This window comes from Taudactylus pleione, unplaced genomic scaffold (assembly GCF_031769625.1).
Source record: "Taudactylus pleione unplaced genomic scaffold, aTauple2 ptg000954l, whole genome shotgun sequence".
Lineage (NCBI taxonomy): Eukaryota > Metazoa > Chordata > Amphibia > Anura > Myobatrachidae > Taudactylus > Taudactylus pleione.
The window spans coordinates 378,779-396,841 of NW_028285355.1; the positions used below are offsets into that span (position 1 = coordinate 378,779).

Below are 18,063 nucleotides of genomic sequence, written 5' to 3' on the forward strand. Positions count from 1 at the left end.
CATACTTGTCCACCATTCCGGGACCTGCCAAGGCTCACGATTTTTTGGGTAACTCCGCCCCCACACCCCCGGGAGAGTAGGCACCTCTCCCGCATTGCATCCACTTCATAGTGAAGTGAGCAGAATGGGGGGAAATCTCTCGGGGATCGGTGGGTCCGTGAGTAGGGGTGGGGCCTAACGGCACGATTCTGTCAGAATTGCGTAATTTGCCCCACCCCCTAGTTCAAAATGCGGGACTCCTGGCAAGTAGGCGGGGTTTAATTATGCAAATAGTCTGGCCCATCGCCGCCTACCTGCATCAGGAAAGACTAAAAGCCGGTAAGTATGGTACAAGAGAACACTGCGTGAATGAGCCGCGGCTCCTGTCTGGTAAATTCATACTCTGTCGCACACATATATAAAGTGCTGCATAGCAGATTCATCGGTGCAGTCTTGTGAAGCGGTTTTGTCGCGTTGCAACTAAAACACACGTTTGAGCAAAAAAGACGCGAGACGCAAGCTGAGTTGCGTTGCACGGGACCAGGTTTGCAGAGAAGGGCTGTTTGGCAAGGCTGCCGCAATAGTGTATGAGGACACAGATATATTGGTGAATGTTATGAGTTTTTCTTTTATATAAGGCATCTTGTGCTTTAGGTTTATTGGTCCTGTAAGACCACCAAGCTTTCGTATAGTAGCAGCAGTGGATCTTGGATGGCTGGAGGGGAATATATCATAGCCTCCCCCAGCAATGCTTCCCTGTCACATGTGAGGCAGCAGACAGTCATACATGACCCTGCGTTCTGTGTGCTGCATAACGGCCCTGCTTGTCCCCCTGCTCCCCCTGATAATATGCTGCCTCATTATATTACATGGCTCTGAGTGCGCTGCCTCTGCTCTCTCGGCGAGCAGGACGTTGCCAGAAGCCAGGCTTGGAGCTGTTCCTGCTCTCTGAAATCACTGTGCTGGAAATATCCTGCACTGGCGTCCGCGGAACAGCCTGGAACATACCGCAACGCACACGTCATGTTCACCCCAGAAGGAGGCTTTGACACATTTTATCATTTTATAAATCAAAGTTCAATCTGCCTCGTTGTTGACTATATTTGGCAGTTATGGCTGGCAGTGTCAGTGTTAGGGATGATCAGTGTATTAGAAATATAGGGGTCTATGGGCCCGATTCAGATACGCTCGCAAGGCTGCGATCGCACGTAACCTGACGATGTTTGCAATGTGCGCATGCGTATAAGACGCAGAGCGCGTGCCGTGAACTAGTCCATGCGTTCGGGAAGCGTTCGCACCCTGTACATAGACGTCTCGCTAGAATGAGTGACAGGGCGAGGCGTTTGTGGGTGGTGACAGGAGTTGGTCGATGGGAACAGGGGAGTGGTGGTGCGGACGCAGGCGTGTCTGTGCGTCTTAACGCCGTTTCAGGGGCGTGCATAATTAAGACGCAGAGTCATAATACACATCACATGGCTGAATTACACACTGATGCACTCACATTGCTTGCGGTAGGGAATGGTCAGCCACAAGTGCTGTGTATGGCTCCGATGTTACTCGATGTTACCGATTGTTGCATACACTTCCTGGAGATGACGTGTATTACTAAGGGAAAGTGGGTGTCTTATGACAGACTGGTGGGCGTCTGAATACACACCGCGATCGCACGCCAAGACATAGCGGGCGTGCTAATGTCTTGCCGTGCGATCGCAGGATTTACATACTGTGGCAGCTGATGGCTGCGTGCGAACGCATCTTGCGAGCAGGTCTGAATCGGGCCCTATGTACTAAGCCATGGACGGAGATAAATTATTAACCAATAAGATACTTGTCACTTTACAGGCTGTGTTTAAAAATTGACAGTTAGGAGCTGATTGGTTGGAACTTTGGGTCTCATTCAGACCCGCTCGCAAGCGGGTCGATGTTGCCCAAATGCGCATGCGCACGACGGAGGCGCCTCCGTTGTGCGTATGCGCGAGACCCGAATAACGATGGGGTAGCCGTTGTTATGGTTCTCGCACCAAAGGGGGCGTGCTGTCGATGGTAACCCACAGCTATGTGAGCGTCCAAAAGGCCGGTTCGCCCAAAAAAAAAACCACGCCCTGATTCAGAGCAGGCGCTCGTTCTGAGCGTCCGGCTCTGAATCAGGCCCTTTATCTCCATCCACTTTATCTCTCTCCAAGACTTAGGCCCTCATTCAGAGCCGTTCGCTATTTGTGGTCGCTCGTTTAAAAACAAGGGGTGGCTATTCAAATGATCCGTACGCACATTGCAGTCTGTTCACACCTCTAAGTCTGAACGAGCGAGCAAAACATACGCTCGTTTATTTGTTAAAAACGCCCCCTGGCCGCTCGCATCCTACGTCATGTCCGCTATTTATTAGATTAATCGAGTACATCGACCAGCGTATGAACTGCTCGCTATTCTTGTGGTTGGTGTTTGCTACCACAAATTTGCGAGCAGTTCTGGCTATAAAATAACCCAGTGACGTGGTCAATGACACTGCTGTTTTAAATATGCACACCCATAAAACGCCCGTTTTGACCTTTAAGCACGCCTGCGTTCGGATCTCCACTCCCCATTTTCAAGCACCTTCCCCTGTTACCACCCACATACGCCTCCTCCTGTCACTCAAAATAGCAGGCACTAGCTATATTGCGTACCAACGATTTTCGGCCGCACTGACTGGTTCGCGCATGCGTACTAAAAACCGTACGCATGCGCAGATGTGCAAACATCGCTCGGAACGAGCGTACTGCCGCTAACGAGCGGCTCTGAATGAGGGCCTTAGTACATACAGTAGATCCCATAGTAATACAATGTTCATTTAAAAAAAAAAAAAGTTAATGCTATTTCTATGTTCTTATGTTGTTATTACCGGGTATTGCAGAACCGTGCCGCGCTGTGTTAGTTGTTCATCAGCATCGCTTGGGTCACATGATGCAGTGACGCAGTCACACGGCTCTAGAGGCTTTGCCCTGGTTATCAGTAGTTTGCATAGGGCTGGCTTCATACGAGTAGATAAAAAAAAAAAAAATCAGTGATCAGCGCCATGTAACAGAAAATAACAATTCCAGTACTCACCTGCCCCGACCGTAGCAGCCGATGTGTGCTAGTTAAATGTTAAGTAAAATCTGATTGGTTGCTATGGGCAACATCACTTTTAAAACTCACTTCTAAAAACTCTCACTTTAGTAAATTTACCCCCAAGTCTGTTTACCCAGGATAGAAATATAGCTACACCCACTGTAGGTGTAAACTCTGAGTAAGTTCCTTTGTTTAATATCTGCATTTGTCTACTATGTGAGTCCTGGTTATATGCCTGTCCTGTTTTCTACTGTCCGGTGCTGCGGAGTAATTTCATGCTTTACAACCCTACAGAAATGATAATAGCACTGTCAATAGTAAATTGCACAAAAATATCCCTATTGCCAGCCATATATTGTAAAGAGATGAGACTAATTGGCAACTATGTATTGCTAAAAAGTACCCACCACGGAATCGGTATGAAATACCGCCGGCAGTTCGATTCCCAGCAGCGGCAGGCCGACAAAAGCAGAGATCCCGGCAGTGGAAGCACCAACAGCACTGGAAATCCTGATCATCCGTAAGGTAAGTAAAAACTAACCTAACCTAACCCCCCTAACCCTAACCCTCCTTAGGGGTGCCTAACCCTAACCTCCCCCCCAAGTGCCTAAACCTAATCCCCCCTCTAAGTGCCTAACCATAACCCCCCCCTTCCCCGCTGCCTAAACCTAAGTCCCCTGGGGGGGTGCCTAACCCTAAGTCCCCCCCGGGGGTGCCTAACCCTAACCCTCCCTTCCCCTAGCCTAACCTTAACCCGGGAGGGGGGGTGACTAACCCTAAGTCCCCCCCCCGGGTGCCCTAAACCTAATCCTCCCCCCCCCCGGCGGCTATCCGCTCGCGGCGCCTGGCAACCCTTCGATCGGGGTGCCGGTCTCCCGGTGTCGGGGAAATGAGCGGCGTCTACATCTAGGCGACGGGCATTTCACCCTCGCCGGGATAAAGCAGTCGGGAAGCCGGCTGTCGGGATTAAGACAGCCGGTTTCCCGATTGCATCCCCCCACCACTGTCTGATTTATATACACATACTCCTGATAGCTAGATATATATTGCACAGAATTAATCCATTTTATTACCCATGTTCTGTTAGTTATAATTCCTAGTGCCAGCCATATATTACACAGAGATAACTCCTCATAGCCAGCCATATATTACACAGAGTTAACACCTCATAGTCAGCCATATATTACACAGAGATAACTCATCATAGCCAGACATGTATTACACAGAGATAACTCCTCATAGCCAGCCATATATTACAGAGATAACTCCTCATAGCCAGCCATGTATTACACAGAGATAACTCCTCATAGCCAGACATGAATTACACAGAGATAACTCCCCATAGCCAGCCATATATTACACAGAGATAACTTATCATAGCCAGCCATATATTGCACAGAGATAACTCATCATAGCCAGCCATGTATTACACAGAGTTAACACCTCATAGCCAGCCATATATTACACAGAGATAACTCCTCATAGTCAGTCATATATTACACAGAGATAACTCCTCATAGCCAGCCATATATTACACAGAGATAACACCTCATAGCCAGCCATGTATTACACAGAGATAACTCCTCACAGCCAGCCATGTATTACACAGAGATAACTCCTCATAGCCAGCCATGTATTATACAGAGATAACTCCTCATAGCCAGCCATGTATTACACAGAGATAACTCCTCATAGCCAGCCATGTATTATACAGAGATAACTCCTCATAGGCAGCCATATATTACAGAGATAACTCCTCATAGCCAGCCATGTATTACACAGAGATAACTCCTCATAGCCAGCCATATATTACACAGAGATAACTCCTCATAGCCAGCCATATATTACAGAGATAACTCCTCATAGCCAGCCATGTATTACACAGAGATAACTCCTCATAGCCAGACATGTATTACACAGAGATAACTCCTCATAGCCAGCCATGTATTATACAGAGATAACTCCTCATAGCCAGACATGTATTACACAGAGATAACTCCTCATAGCCAGCCATGTATTACACAGAGATAACTCCTCACAGCCAGCCATGTATTACACAGAGATAACTCCTCACAGCCAGCCATATTTTACACAGAGATAACTCCTCATAGGCAGCCATATATTACACAGAGATAACTCTTCATAGCCAGCCATGTATTACACAGAGATAACTCCCCATAGCCAGCCATATATTACACAGAGATAACTCCTCACAGCCAGCCATATATTGGTGATGATTATCCGTTTAGTCGACATCGACTTTCGGACACTTGATGGATCAGTGAACGCCACGCTTCTCTTTCTCTCACCGCTTCCTTCAGGTCATTTATGGGCATGTTCGTGTCAGCCTTTATTGTGTCCAGCCAACGAGTTCTTTGGCGTCCTCTTCTTCTGGATCCGCTGACGAATCCAAGCATTAGCGCTGTTTCTAGGGAATTAGCCCGCATGACGTCCAAAATACGAGAGTCGTTGTTTGGTGATCTTGCCTTCTAATGATATTTTTGGTTTGATCCGCTCTAGGACTGCCTTGTTCGTATTCATTGCTGTCCATGCTATGCGTAGCATTCGCCCCCAGCACCACAGGCCTCTGAGTCGCGCCATGGACTTGTGGAATACCGTGGTATTCTTCAACGAAGGATATGAAGGATATGCTACGGCATGTAATACAGTGCTTAACCGCTGGGTGGCGAGTGCTCCACTTTTGTAATTGCATGTAATACAGTGCTTAACCGCTGGGTGGCGAGTGCTCCACTTTTGTAATTGCATGTAATACAGTGCTTAACTGCTGGGTGGCGAGTGCTCCACTGTTGTAATTTGTACTGAATGCCTTGTACTGAATGCCATACTGTTAAACTTACAGTAAATTGGATGGATATCACATTCACAGCATTTGCATGTTCGCACAACCAACACTGTATTTTTAATGTCACATAATGTACATACAGTACAGTACTGTACCGTACAGTAAGATCTTATAACAGGATGCAAATCACTGCACATACAGTATTGTACATACGGTACGGTGCAGTAACTGAACAGTAGAGAAGTTGCCCGAGTTGTTACGGTATAACCGATACTGTAGATTAATGAGATGCACGCACAGCTTTCACTGAGATGGGATGAATTACAGTATGACATTTTTTTTTTTTATTAAAAACAGCAGCGGGAGGAGTGCACAAGGATGAGGCCGCTCTGTGCGGTTCACTGTAGCTGTCGTGTGGGCTAGTGGTTAGGTGATCACTTTGGTAGAATTATGGTCCCGGGTTCGATCCCTGGAAAAGAATATACCGTACCGTATACTGTATATTTTTTTTTAATTGGCACTGTCTGCTCTGGACACTATAGTGAAACTACTTTAGTAGTGTTGTACTGTAATACTGTAGTGTTGTTGTTTAAAAGGCTGCTTAAAAGTAAGACATTACAAACTGATTGTGTGTTTAAATAGTGCAAAACTTTCGTCAATGTCTGCGCTGTGGTGGCTGTCTGCTTCGAGGGGTTGCAATGGGATTTCATGCGCATGCCCAGTGGAGGGGTTACAATGGGATCTGTAGCGCCAAGAGAGGGTTCTGTATTTCAAACTGTGCGCCTAAACCGCAAAACGCAAACATGCGACAACGCAGATGCGGTCTTGGCCTTACACACTATACCGACATCTCTTGGACTGTGTCTGAGAGTGGTTTCTGACTGCGAGAGAGTGCTCTGTGTTCAAAGCTGACTGTGCGTTTGAAGCGCAAAATTGCGTTGCATTGCAAACTTATGACAATGGTGATGCTCTTCCAACCTTGCACACTAAGTACGGTAGTAGTGGGATCTGTATGAGAGAGAGCTCTCTCTATTACACGGTTGGCGCTATGGTGGCTGTCAGCCATCTGCGATGGATTAGAAATGAAGGGGGTACCTGTACAATGGGATCTGTGGCGCCAAGCCATACGCCATGTAGCGCTATGCCATGGCGTATGGATGATCATCACTGAGCATGCGCAGTTAGTTGGCTATATTACTGCAGTCGGTATGCTGTTGAATTTCCATCTCTGGCGGGCGCATGCCCAGTAGGAGGGTTGCGATGGGATTTCTGGCGCATGCCCAGTGGGCCGAGAGTCATACACAGTGCATCAGGTCCATTCCCCCAAAGCAAGCCAAGAGCCTCTCATTACCATAATAAAGGACGCTTTGTTAATCCATTTACTGTAAGCAGTCAGCTCTGCCCTAGTGTCCTGAAAAATGCTACGAATAGTGACCATTGCCAAGGACACCATCCCCCATCTGCTAGGACCACTAGTGTGCCGCTATGAATGTGCCTGTACTGTATATTAAAAACTGACGGTGAACGTTGAATTTTGCACCACACAATAGTGATTTCATAACTGCAGAAACTGGTAGTGAATGGACTGTATAGAATGAGAGACAGGGCTCTGTAAAACGCAAAACGCAAACATGCGACAACACAGATGCGGTCTCGGCCTTCCACACTATACCGACGTGTCTTGGACTGTGTCTGAGAGTGGTTTCTGACTGCGAGAGAGCTCTCTGTGTTCAAAGCTGACTGTGCGTTTGAAGTGCAAAATAGCGTTGCATCGCAAACTTATGACAATGGTGATGCTCTTCCAACCTTGCACACTAAGTACGGTAGTAGTGGGATCTGTATGAGAGAGAGCTCTCTCTATTACACGGTTGGCGCTGTGGTGGCTGTCAGCCATCTGCGATGGATTAGAAATGAAGGGGGTACCTGTACAATGGGATCTGTGGCGCCAAGCCATACGCCATGTAGCGCTATGCCATGGCGTATGGATGATCATCACTGAGCATGCGCAGTTAGTTGGCTATATTACTGCAGTCGGTATGCTGTTGAATTTCCATCTCTGGACTTCTACATTGCAGACGTCTGTACAACCCGGTTCCGGGTTCGAAACCTGGAAGGTTAAACTTTTTTTTTTATTTTTTTTATTATTATTAGACAGTCAAGGTTACACTTTTTATTTTTAATATTATTATTACACAGTCAGTGTGTAATACGGAGATCCCAATTTCACTGTGTGTGAATCATGACCCGCTACTGTATGATCTTCCATACTGTACACCATGGCATACTGTAGCGCTACAAGGGTATGGCTATGGCCCAGCACCACTGGCAATGCATTGCAACCCCGCCACTGGGCACGCGCCAGAGATCCTATTTGTACCGTAACCCCTCAGAACTGGCTATAAGTCACCACAGCGCCAACTGTGCTGACATTGACGCAATTTTGCGTTTTAAACGCAGAGTCAGTTTGTAGTGCAGGGACTTCTCAAACTGAGTCAACTATCAGTTACTGAACACTTTAAATCACTAAAGTTTCCAAGTCTGGGACAGCATTGCCATTGATGCAAGTTTGCGCTCTAGAGCACAGTCAGTTTGTAATACAGAGACTTCCCTCCAAACAAAGTCCACTTCTGTAGCACTTTATGAAGTCATGAATTTACTATTGTGTATACTGTAAGTCTCGGACAGTGCAGAATGGCACAAGTGTGAAAATTCAGCAGTACTGTAGCAATACAGACAACTGGGCATGCGCCATGGCATAGCGCTACTTGGTTTATGGCTTGGCTCCACTGGACATGCGGCACACATTCCATTGTCATTGCAACCCGTCCACTGGGCATGCGCTGACATTGACGCAATTTTGCGGTTTAAACGCACAGTCAGTTTGTTATACAGAGACCACTCTCTTTAACAGGGCCCATTACCACTTGATGGTCATAAAAGATCACTATAATGTCCACGTCTGGGTCAGCGCTGGCATTGACGCAAGTTTGCGTTCTAAGGTACAGTACTAATAATAAAAATCCTATTTTCGCTGTTTGACTCCCGAAGCACTGGGCATGCGCTCCACATGTACTGTATTGAATACTGAATATTTTAAGTGAAGATTTTAAAAATAATAAAAAAAAACATATTTTCAAGGTCTCTAACCCACGGAACAAGAAGAGGGGAGAAGCAGTGAGACTAGGCATTAGACCGCTAGGCCACACGCTTCACCCATTACTAGAGTTCTGTAGTTTGTAAAGTAATGAAACCACTACAATGTCTAAGTCTGGGACAGTGCCGACAGTATTTACATTTGCGCAAACAGAGTATGATTTCAACCGCACAGTCAGTGGGTAATACAGAGCTTAATGATTTCAAACTATATTAGACATTCTTCTACCACTTTATTATACCGTACATTCCTGATTCCATGTGGAAAACGCTGTAATACAGAACATACCGTACGGTACATTGGAAATCACACGCATGCGCTATGTAGTTTAGGAAAAGTGACACCTGGTGGGCAAAATGTTGTATTACACGTAATGAAATCAGACGCATGCACTATGTAGTTTAGGAAAAGTAACATCTGGTGGGCAAAATCTTGTATTACACGTAATGAAATCAGACGCATGCGCTATGTAGTTTAGGAAAAGTGACATCTGGTGGGCAAAAAGTTGTATTACACGTAATGACTTTTTTCATTACTAAACTTTCTTTGTGGCGCGACTCATGGCGTGGTGTGTGGCGCGCCATGCGTGGCGTGAGAGATAACGCTGTGATGCCACGTTATAGCTGAGCATATCAGTAACTCCTCATAGCCAGCCATATATTACACAGAGATAACTCCTCATAGCCAGCCATATATTACACAGAGATAACTCCTCATAGGCAGCCCAACCCCTAATAACAATACAGTGTAAACCCCTCATAACTCATATATACATGTATTGCAAGTAAACACCCCCATTATGTCAGTTTGCTATTGCAGAGAGATATCACTCCCATTGTCAGCTATGCGTGGAACATAGTCACCCCAATTACCAGACGTACATTGCCCAGAGATCACACCTATCCCCCGACCCTGCCACTAGTTAGGAAGACAGAACTGTACAGATCCTCCTGGTACCTTAGAGTGCTTATTGGACCTGAATGACCCCGGAACCCCCAGGCAGAAGAACATTGATGTGGAATCACCACTTCCAGCAGGTCAGGATGGAGAAGGGGTCATTTATCAGAGAAATGCACCTCGCCCAATGCAAAAAAAGTTTTCAAACAAATGTGTCTTGAAGTCCCTTCACTCTCGTGATTAATGGAAGCCACATATGGGCCTAAACCCAGAAATTGTTATTAATGGGTGGTTATAATGTGACAGAAACTTGGACCTTTTGAGATTTTTCCACTTAAGTGCACTTCAGTGCAGGCTGCTCCCGAGAGCTAAGAGTAGACCTATCCCGGCCTTGCCTCGTGTTGGGAGGACCACCAAGGCACCATGGTGCTGAACCAAGACCCCAGAGCCTGGTTGCAAGTGCTTTGTACACTGTTCCCTCTTTGTTAGATGCCAATAAGAGACAAGGGGTCTGTTTACTAAGCCTTGGATGGAGATAAAGTGATAAGGTACCACCCAACCAGCTCCTGTCATTTTTCAAACACAGCCTGTGACATGACAGTTAGGAGCTGATTGGCTGGTACCTTATCACCATTCACTTTATCTCCTTCCAAGGCTTATTATATAGACCCCAAGAAGCTTTTGCAAGCCTGGCAGGGAGGGAGTTCTTCCATATAATGGGGGTCACTGGGATGGAACACCCACGTTTATGCTAGTTGGAGGGGGGGAGGGGTCTTTAGTTATAAATCTGTTTTCAGTCAGGTTATCCTTTGCTTTAACAAATGAGAAGTCACTGGATCACAGTCCCACTATATAACATTTGGCAATAACTACAGATCTGATCTGCTTGGGGCGTACAGACCCGTTTAATAACACGGATGTCTGCACGGCGCTAACGCAACTCCTGTGTGATGTCCAGACATGCATTTACCCTGCAAATCCTCCGTTCCCTGCTGTCTGGGAACACACTCGGGTCATGCTTTTAGCTGACCCAGACGTGACACTGGCAGAGAACTTCTGCTTTCAATTACTTCCAGAGATAAATAAAATGCACGGGCGGGCGAAGGTTGTTCCTTTAAGACGAGAGGTTAGGGCGGTGGGGATGGGTCCTGCTCTGCAGAAGTACAGTACATACTGTAGCATCACCTGCCAAAGCTCATAGACTTAGCAGCTGAGGAGATACCCAGCCAATTACAGCCCACACACACACTCACACAGACTTTGCCAAAGTGTTATTTCAGCTTCATTCCATCAGGCATACTAAGGACAAGTCGTCAAGGGCCGGGCCTCCGTATGTTTATCAGCCTGGCTGGGCCTGACTGCTAGCTGTAATGAGATAAGGCACAAGGCTCTTGCTGTAGTGAGGTCAGGAAGAATGACTGTCCTGCTAGGCTCTGCTTCGCTGTCATCGGTGTTTCCTCTGTGTGTGACATAGACCTTCGCAGCGAGGATTAATGTACAGCAGTGTCAGTCACAGTGCAGTAGTAGCTTTTATCTTTTATTTGGAATACATTGCCAATGATCTTAGATATAAGAGATTCCCAGAGCGACTTAAGTGCCCACTTCCATCGGTCGCAGATCAGTCAATTATCGGCCTGCTGAGTTTGCGCAGAATGTCTAGGGAAACTGAGATTCAGTAGCCGGAGCCGTAACAGGGCACTGTTGCACCTGTGCTGGCCACTGAGCGCGCAATGTCATGACGTTGCGTGCATGACACCATTACGTTGCACAGAAGGGGCTGTGACCGGCAGCTCCGGTAAGTGCAGCGGCTGTAAGGCGTCTGATTGGCTGCATATACTGTGCAAAGTGCCCGTCTTGAGCTTCCACAGGATGCCCAGCGGGTGCTGCAGCAGCAGCAATCCTGGCTGCAGGATGCCGTTCCAGGAGCAAGGGTCAGAGGGGGCGATGGTGCCGTCCACAAAGCCTCTGCGCAACGGCACTGCTCGCCCTGAAAACGGTCGCGGCCTGCATTTGAGTTGCCACCCCCCCCCCCCCATTTGCAGCCCACAAACACACATCAATAAATCCTCACTGGGAGCGACAACTGTAATGAAACGTGATGCATCCGCAGTGTGACTCGGATTCGTGCGCAGAGCTCCGATAATCTCTCAACTGCCTAAACATCTGCATTGTGACCATCTCTCAATCAAGCCCCTTTACTTCCCAATGTAAAAGAAAGACAGACAAGCTGTTTACCAGAGAGCAAAGACTGTCCTGATCCTGTATCATTTCCTGTCCAGTGTCTTGTCCAGGGCAGCGGATTTGCTGCAGCTCATGGGAAGTTTTCTAAAAATAGCGGTCACGCAGTTGGAAATGATTTAGGAAATGCTTGGACAGGAAGTCACCCCACACAGACTGACAGACACTGCTGCAAGCATGCACTACTCAGAGCTGCACAGCTCAGGCTTAGGAAAGTGTTATTATAAGAGGGATAATCCCGGGGAGGACCAATGCTCATTGCCCATCATCTCTCACCTGCTGTACAAGCTACAGACAGAATCGGTATGATATGCCGGAGGCTGAAATCCCGACACTGGAAGCCCGCATGGTGCAGAATCCTGACACCGGTAGGTAAGTACCTTAACCCCCCTCCCCCTGACCCTCCCTTGGTGGTGCCTAACCCTATCCTCCCCAGGGGGTGCCTAAGCCTAACCTCTGCCCGGTGGTGCCTAACCCCACCCCCTTCCCCCCCCTAAACCTAACCCACCTGGGGGTGCCTAACCCTAACCTCCCCCCCAGTGGTGCCTAACACTAACCCCCCCTTTCCCCTAGCCTAACCCTTCCCACGGGGTGCCTAACCCTAATCTCCCCCCGGGGGTGGCTAAACCTAACCCCCCCCTTCCCCTGGGACAGAGCAGTTACTTACCCATCCGGGCAATCAGGATTCCAGCGCTTCGAGATGCCGACGTCGGTATCCTGTTCACCTTCAGGATATCGGTGTCGGCATTCCGTCCGTCGGCAATATGACTGTATCCCCCTACGGACACATGGTCATCTAATGAGTGTAGCCAACCTCATTGGGATAAAAAGCCGAGTGCTGGACAGCTGTAGCGCAGTGACAAGTTACATAAGGTCGTACTTCCTACGTGATTATCTCTATGTCAAGTGGGTTACCCCTGGGTAGAGAGGTTACCACAGAACATAGTGGTTACCCTTGGGCAGAGTTATTATCCCTGGACAGAGAGATTACCCCAGGACATGGTGGTTACCCCTGGGCAGAATGGATTACTCCTGGGCGGAGTGGTTTAACCCAAGATATGGTGGTTACTCCTGGGCAGAGTGGGTTACTCCTGGGCAGAGAGGTTACCCCAGGACATGGTGGTTACCCCTGGGCAGAGTAGGTTACCCCTGGGCATAGTTTGTTACCCCAGGATGTGTTTTCTAATCCTGGGCAGAGTGGGTTACCCCTGGGCAGAGAGGTTACCCGCAGTTTCTCCTTTGTACAAGCCTCTAGTGCCTACAGACCTCCTAACAGGTATGGTAAGTGCGTGGTCTGATCAGCCGGGCTCACAGTGGGGTAGCAGGAATGTAAGTTCCTGCTATTCTCCTAGTGAAGGGAAGATTTTAAGAATTAATTTTTGCATTTTGATTTGTTAAATAGCAAAATATTGAGATGATGCCGTTTACGTGGCCATGCGGGGAATCTGCAATTTTTTTCCTCTAATGCGCCTGCGTCTTTGTCTGAAATGTTGCTTTGCGCATGCGTCAAATTAGCAGTCCGAAGTCACATGTATCTCCTTCCGTGTCCAGTGGGCGTTGGGTGTGTCCGGCTCCGAATGAGGCCCATTATGTGCAAAGTCTCTTGGTTGTCAGGAAATTTTCGGGCCATCATTGTAGTTGAACAATTGAAATGAGACATCTGTTACTGATTGGACGAATGAGCCATCATGTAACTGCCTGTCCCCAGCATCACATTGTGGTGGTGCACGTGTTACAGGCTTCTGAGCAGATTATCCGATCAGTATGTCTCAGATTCTGATCATACATTATTGTATGGTGGAACCAGTAAGGGGTCCGGTCATGTCACCATCAGAATCGGCATCGGTCTGTACTGTACCAACCTGTGTTACCAGCGTTTAGCAAACCCTTTCCTTCTAGCAGCTGGCTGCCCGGGTCATCGAGCCCGAGCTACAGACTGACCTGAAACCTGATACGGTCAACGCTCCATTATTCAATGATCCAAACTGCAATGAAAATAAAACTCATCTCTCAGTTTAGGGAGAAATGCATCTAATTTATTTTTGGAAAGTACATTTAATGAATTTAAGTCTGGATTAATAACTTTCATCATACACAGAACTATTTCAGACCACAGACACAGCAAACCCCCCCTCCCAACAAATACACACATACACAAACACACACACACACACTAACACAGTTCTGTCTATGGCAGCCAGGAAGTTCTGTGAAGATCCCCGTTAGAAAGAAATTCTATTTATGAATTTCATTGTCTGTAACAAAGAAAAGCTGTCAGTAAATATGTGCGTGCGTAAGACGTTTATTAGTAAACATCCTGGCTTTATTTTTACTAATAAAAATCATGTGGAGTATAATAGTTTCTAAAATTTATTTATTTCAACGAGAAAGGGAAAATAAATCTGGAGTGTGCGCCAGCTGCGTGTGACTGTAGCTTATTTCTGGATGTCTGCTGAGGGGCAATTGGGAATTCTGTCCTGCGGCTTCTTATGTGGAAGGCGCCACTATACGGAGAGGCTTATTCACAAACGTGCAGAGCTGAAGTGCTGATCCGCTCACGTACTTTTGCATGAGTGCACCCGTCATTAGGGGTAAGTGTGCGCCTTTGTTGGGCAAGATGGTGGCATCTTGCAGGATGTAAATGCTTTCGGTGGCCATAGAGTGAGAGTTGGCCGGATCAGTGACATACCTTGATAACTTCGTTTTGTAGCACATGGTCTATGTAAATGAGCCAGCAGAGAAGGTGCATTTAGGGGTTTAATGATATGGTGACATGATTAGAATGTCAACAAAAAGTTTGTGCTGGTCCAGCAGTGACTTACCTTATTTGGAAAATCCAGCAGCTCCAGTGAGGTCTTCCAGGTTCGGCGGTGATATAATGATGACTTCCAGCTCATCGTGAGGTGCTTCAGGAGGTAATGCCGCTAACCCTAACCTCTAAACTTCTCCTCCCGCAGCCTAACCCTAACCCTCTCCTCCAACAGCCTAACCCTAACCTCCCTTCCCACAGCCTAACCCCTAACCTTTCCCTCATGCAGCCTAACCATAACTTCCCTTCCCACAGCCTAACCCTAACCCTCTCCTCCAACAGCCTAACCCTTACCTCCCTTCCCACAGCCTAACCCCTAACCTTTCCCTCATGCAGCCTAACCATAACTTCCCTTCCCACAGCCTAACCCCTAACCTTTCCCTCCTGCAGCCTAACCCCTAACCTTTCCCTCCTGCAGCCTAACCCTTAAACTTCCCCTTCGCACCATATCCCTCCCCTCCCTGCTGACTAACCCTCCTCTCCCCTCCCTCTGCCTAACCCTCCCCTCCCGCTGCCTACCCTCCTGCAGCCCAGCCCAACCCTAACCCTCCCTCAGCCTAACCCTAACCTCTCTGCCTGCAGCCTAATCCTCCGCTCCGTGCAGAAAGTTCAACAGTGTTGACATAACTGGCGACATTGATTGTGGTATCGACAACATGATTGTTGACATTTTGACAGTCGACATGGTGATGCCCCCTGCGTTATCAGCAGACACACATTACCCCACCAAAGGACTCAAATTCTCCAACTGGCCAGCGATGCAAAAAACTCAATTCATATACTTTCAAATAGGATAAATGCACCACACATAATATGCACCTGATAGAGGCATATGCATTTCCATGTAGGGGTGCCCTAACTGTACTCGGCCTGCGTTTGCGCACCAATTCAATGGTAAGTAGCAAGTGTGAGATGAGATCAGGTCAGGGTGCGGACGTAGGTGCACATTTTTTTATTTTTGTGGGCATCCGCAGAACCGTTTCCATGCGTTGTTTATGCTGCGCAAACTGGTGTACATCCACTCTGTGCTGAAAGTTAATGAGGGCTTCAGAGAAGGAAAATGATGAAACAATGCAATGATAGGGGGACGCCGAGGAGCTGTCTGACTTCCCATGTGCAGACCAGTCAGACTCCACTAACCAGTAACACACAGACACAGATTCTCTCATTACTGTCCTTCAGAGAATTGATTTATTTTGAAAGTCTCAGAGTCATATGATGTATTGAGGTCAGGAGGACGTACCCAGCAGGCACCATTCCCCCCACTCTGGCCTGTCCCCGCTCCCTTTCCTACGCAACGTTTGCCAGAATTTCCCATGTTCTCTGGGTTATTGTTTCCTAGTCAGCATCTCCCAATGTCCAATCATTTCCTTTCAATGATGGGAGACCAGAGAGTCCATGTTTATATTGAGCAGATAATGGTTTATTTCTCTTGGAAGATGGAACCGGCAGAGTCTAGGCTAGCTGTGTAATGCTGTCACATTGCAGCAGTCTTACAGTGTGTTTGTGTAGGAGGGAAAGCTCCCAATTTGATATGCGGCAACTTAAGACAGTAGGGGAAAGGGGTGTTGGGTATCCAGTAGGTGGCGCAAATAATCAGCCTACTTATGAGACTCTCCAGAAATGTCACCGCTGCAGGATGCCCTGAGAGGTAAGTGCAATAGGTGGGTGCAGCGTGGGCCCCTCTAGAGCCTGGGGCCCGTGTGCACCACACACCCTGCACCCATTATAGATACGCCACTGAATTGGACATAGAGTTGGACATAAGTGCTCATTTTTGTTTTTACGTAAAACGTGCACCATCGGAATGCGCACGCACACAGGGCATTTGTACTGGTCTGGTGTTATTCAATTAGAGACCTGCGAGCAGCCCGAGGCTGATTTCTGTCCTCACCTTCCGGAGATGCGGCAGAGATCGGTGCTGAGTGCTGTCTCGCAGCTGCTTGTGGATTGCTCATAGGTCTCTAATTGAATAGCTCCAGGCACTTTACCTGGGAGCAGGGACTGTTCAACAAACAACCCGCAGGTAATTTAATCTACTCCTTAGACAACCATAGGGGCAGTTGCGCCTGTGTCTCTATCTTTTGCCGTTTGCACGCCTCTGACTTTTTGCAAATGCCGCTAGAAAGCCCTTTCCAGGTGAACATCCGTGTGTGAATGTGCAAGGACTGTAGCGCCCACTGTCAGCGCCTGTAGACACTGTGCACACGCTATCTGGACGCATGGGCAGCACAACTTAGACTCGTGCATAGAAGAAACAAACCACTGCACTGCGCCCGACATCGCAGCGCGCGTCAGTGTCAGAACCAGAAAGGAGAAGGAGGGGGCGTGGAGTAGCGGTGTGTTCACCGTAATGAGGCTCATACAGACCAGGGCGCAAACGCATTTGTACGCATGTCAGGATGCGTAGCTCTGCTTTGCCTAGCGCAAAATACGCACCGATGACGGGGACGATCGTTGGCCACTTCAGCCTAATATTTATATTCAGTTGGCAGCTGGAATGAGTATCCAGGTTTGATTTCTAAAGCGAAAGACAGATTCTTCTCCCTCTCTCTTATATATATATATATATATATATATATATATATATACACATCTGTATTTAATTTGTGTTTTTTACATGGTAAATGTGACTTGTTAATAACACTGGCTCTGAATCAGGGCGTTATTTTTTTTATTTTTTTTTGTGCGGACTCCTGGCCGCTCGCATAGCTGTGGGTGACCATCGCGACCATCGGGGCTTGCGACGAGACCCTTGCGGTAGGGTCTCGTTCCCACAAGCCCCAGTGAGCTTCTGGCTCTTAATAGAGCTGGAAGCTCACCACTGACATCACTCGTGATGTCAGTGGGGCCGCCCCCAAACGGCAGGTGTTCCGTCGGGAACGCCTCCGTTTGGCCAGCCACCCCCCCCCTGCCTGCCTCCAAAACAGAGCGAGCTGTCGATCAAAATCGACAGCCGCCCCCTTTTGGTGCGAGACCCCGGAGCGACGGAGCTAGCCGGGCCTCGTGCATGCGCAGTGGCGAAACATTGGGTCTGAATCAGGCCCACTGTCCATACCAGTCATATTAATGTAACAATTCATTATAATGTGTATA

The 18,063-nt window shown here is 47.8% G+C and overlaps 1 protein-coding gene across 3 annotated transcripts in view; it reads left to right on the plus strand.

The window, feature by feature from the left end:
- GAB2 (GRB2 associated binding protein 2) overlaps window positions 1-18,063 on the plus strand; it is a 215,502-nt gene that overhangs the window by 165,032 nt on the left and 32,407 nt on the right. Inside the window, exon 1 of one of the 3 annotated variants that reach the window (XM_088459941.1) lies at window positions 12,350-12,530. The exons of 1 other annotated variant lie outside the window; for it this stretch is intronic. In XM_088459941.1, coding sequence (XP_088316067.1) covers window positions 12,410-12,530 — 121 coding nt within the window. In that variant the 5' untranslated portion in view covers window positions 12,350-12,409. Of the gene's footprint in view, window positions 1-12,349; window positions 12,531-18,063 lie in introns of those variants that run through there. One more of the 3 variants, XM_088459942.1, reaches the window with a different exon arrangement.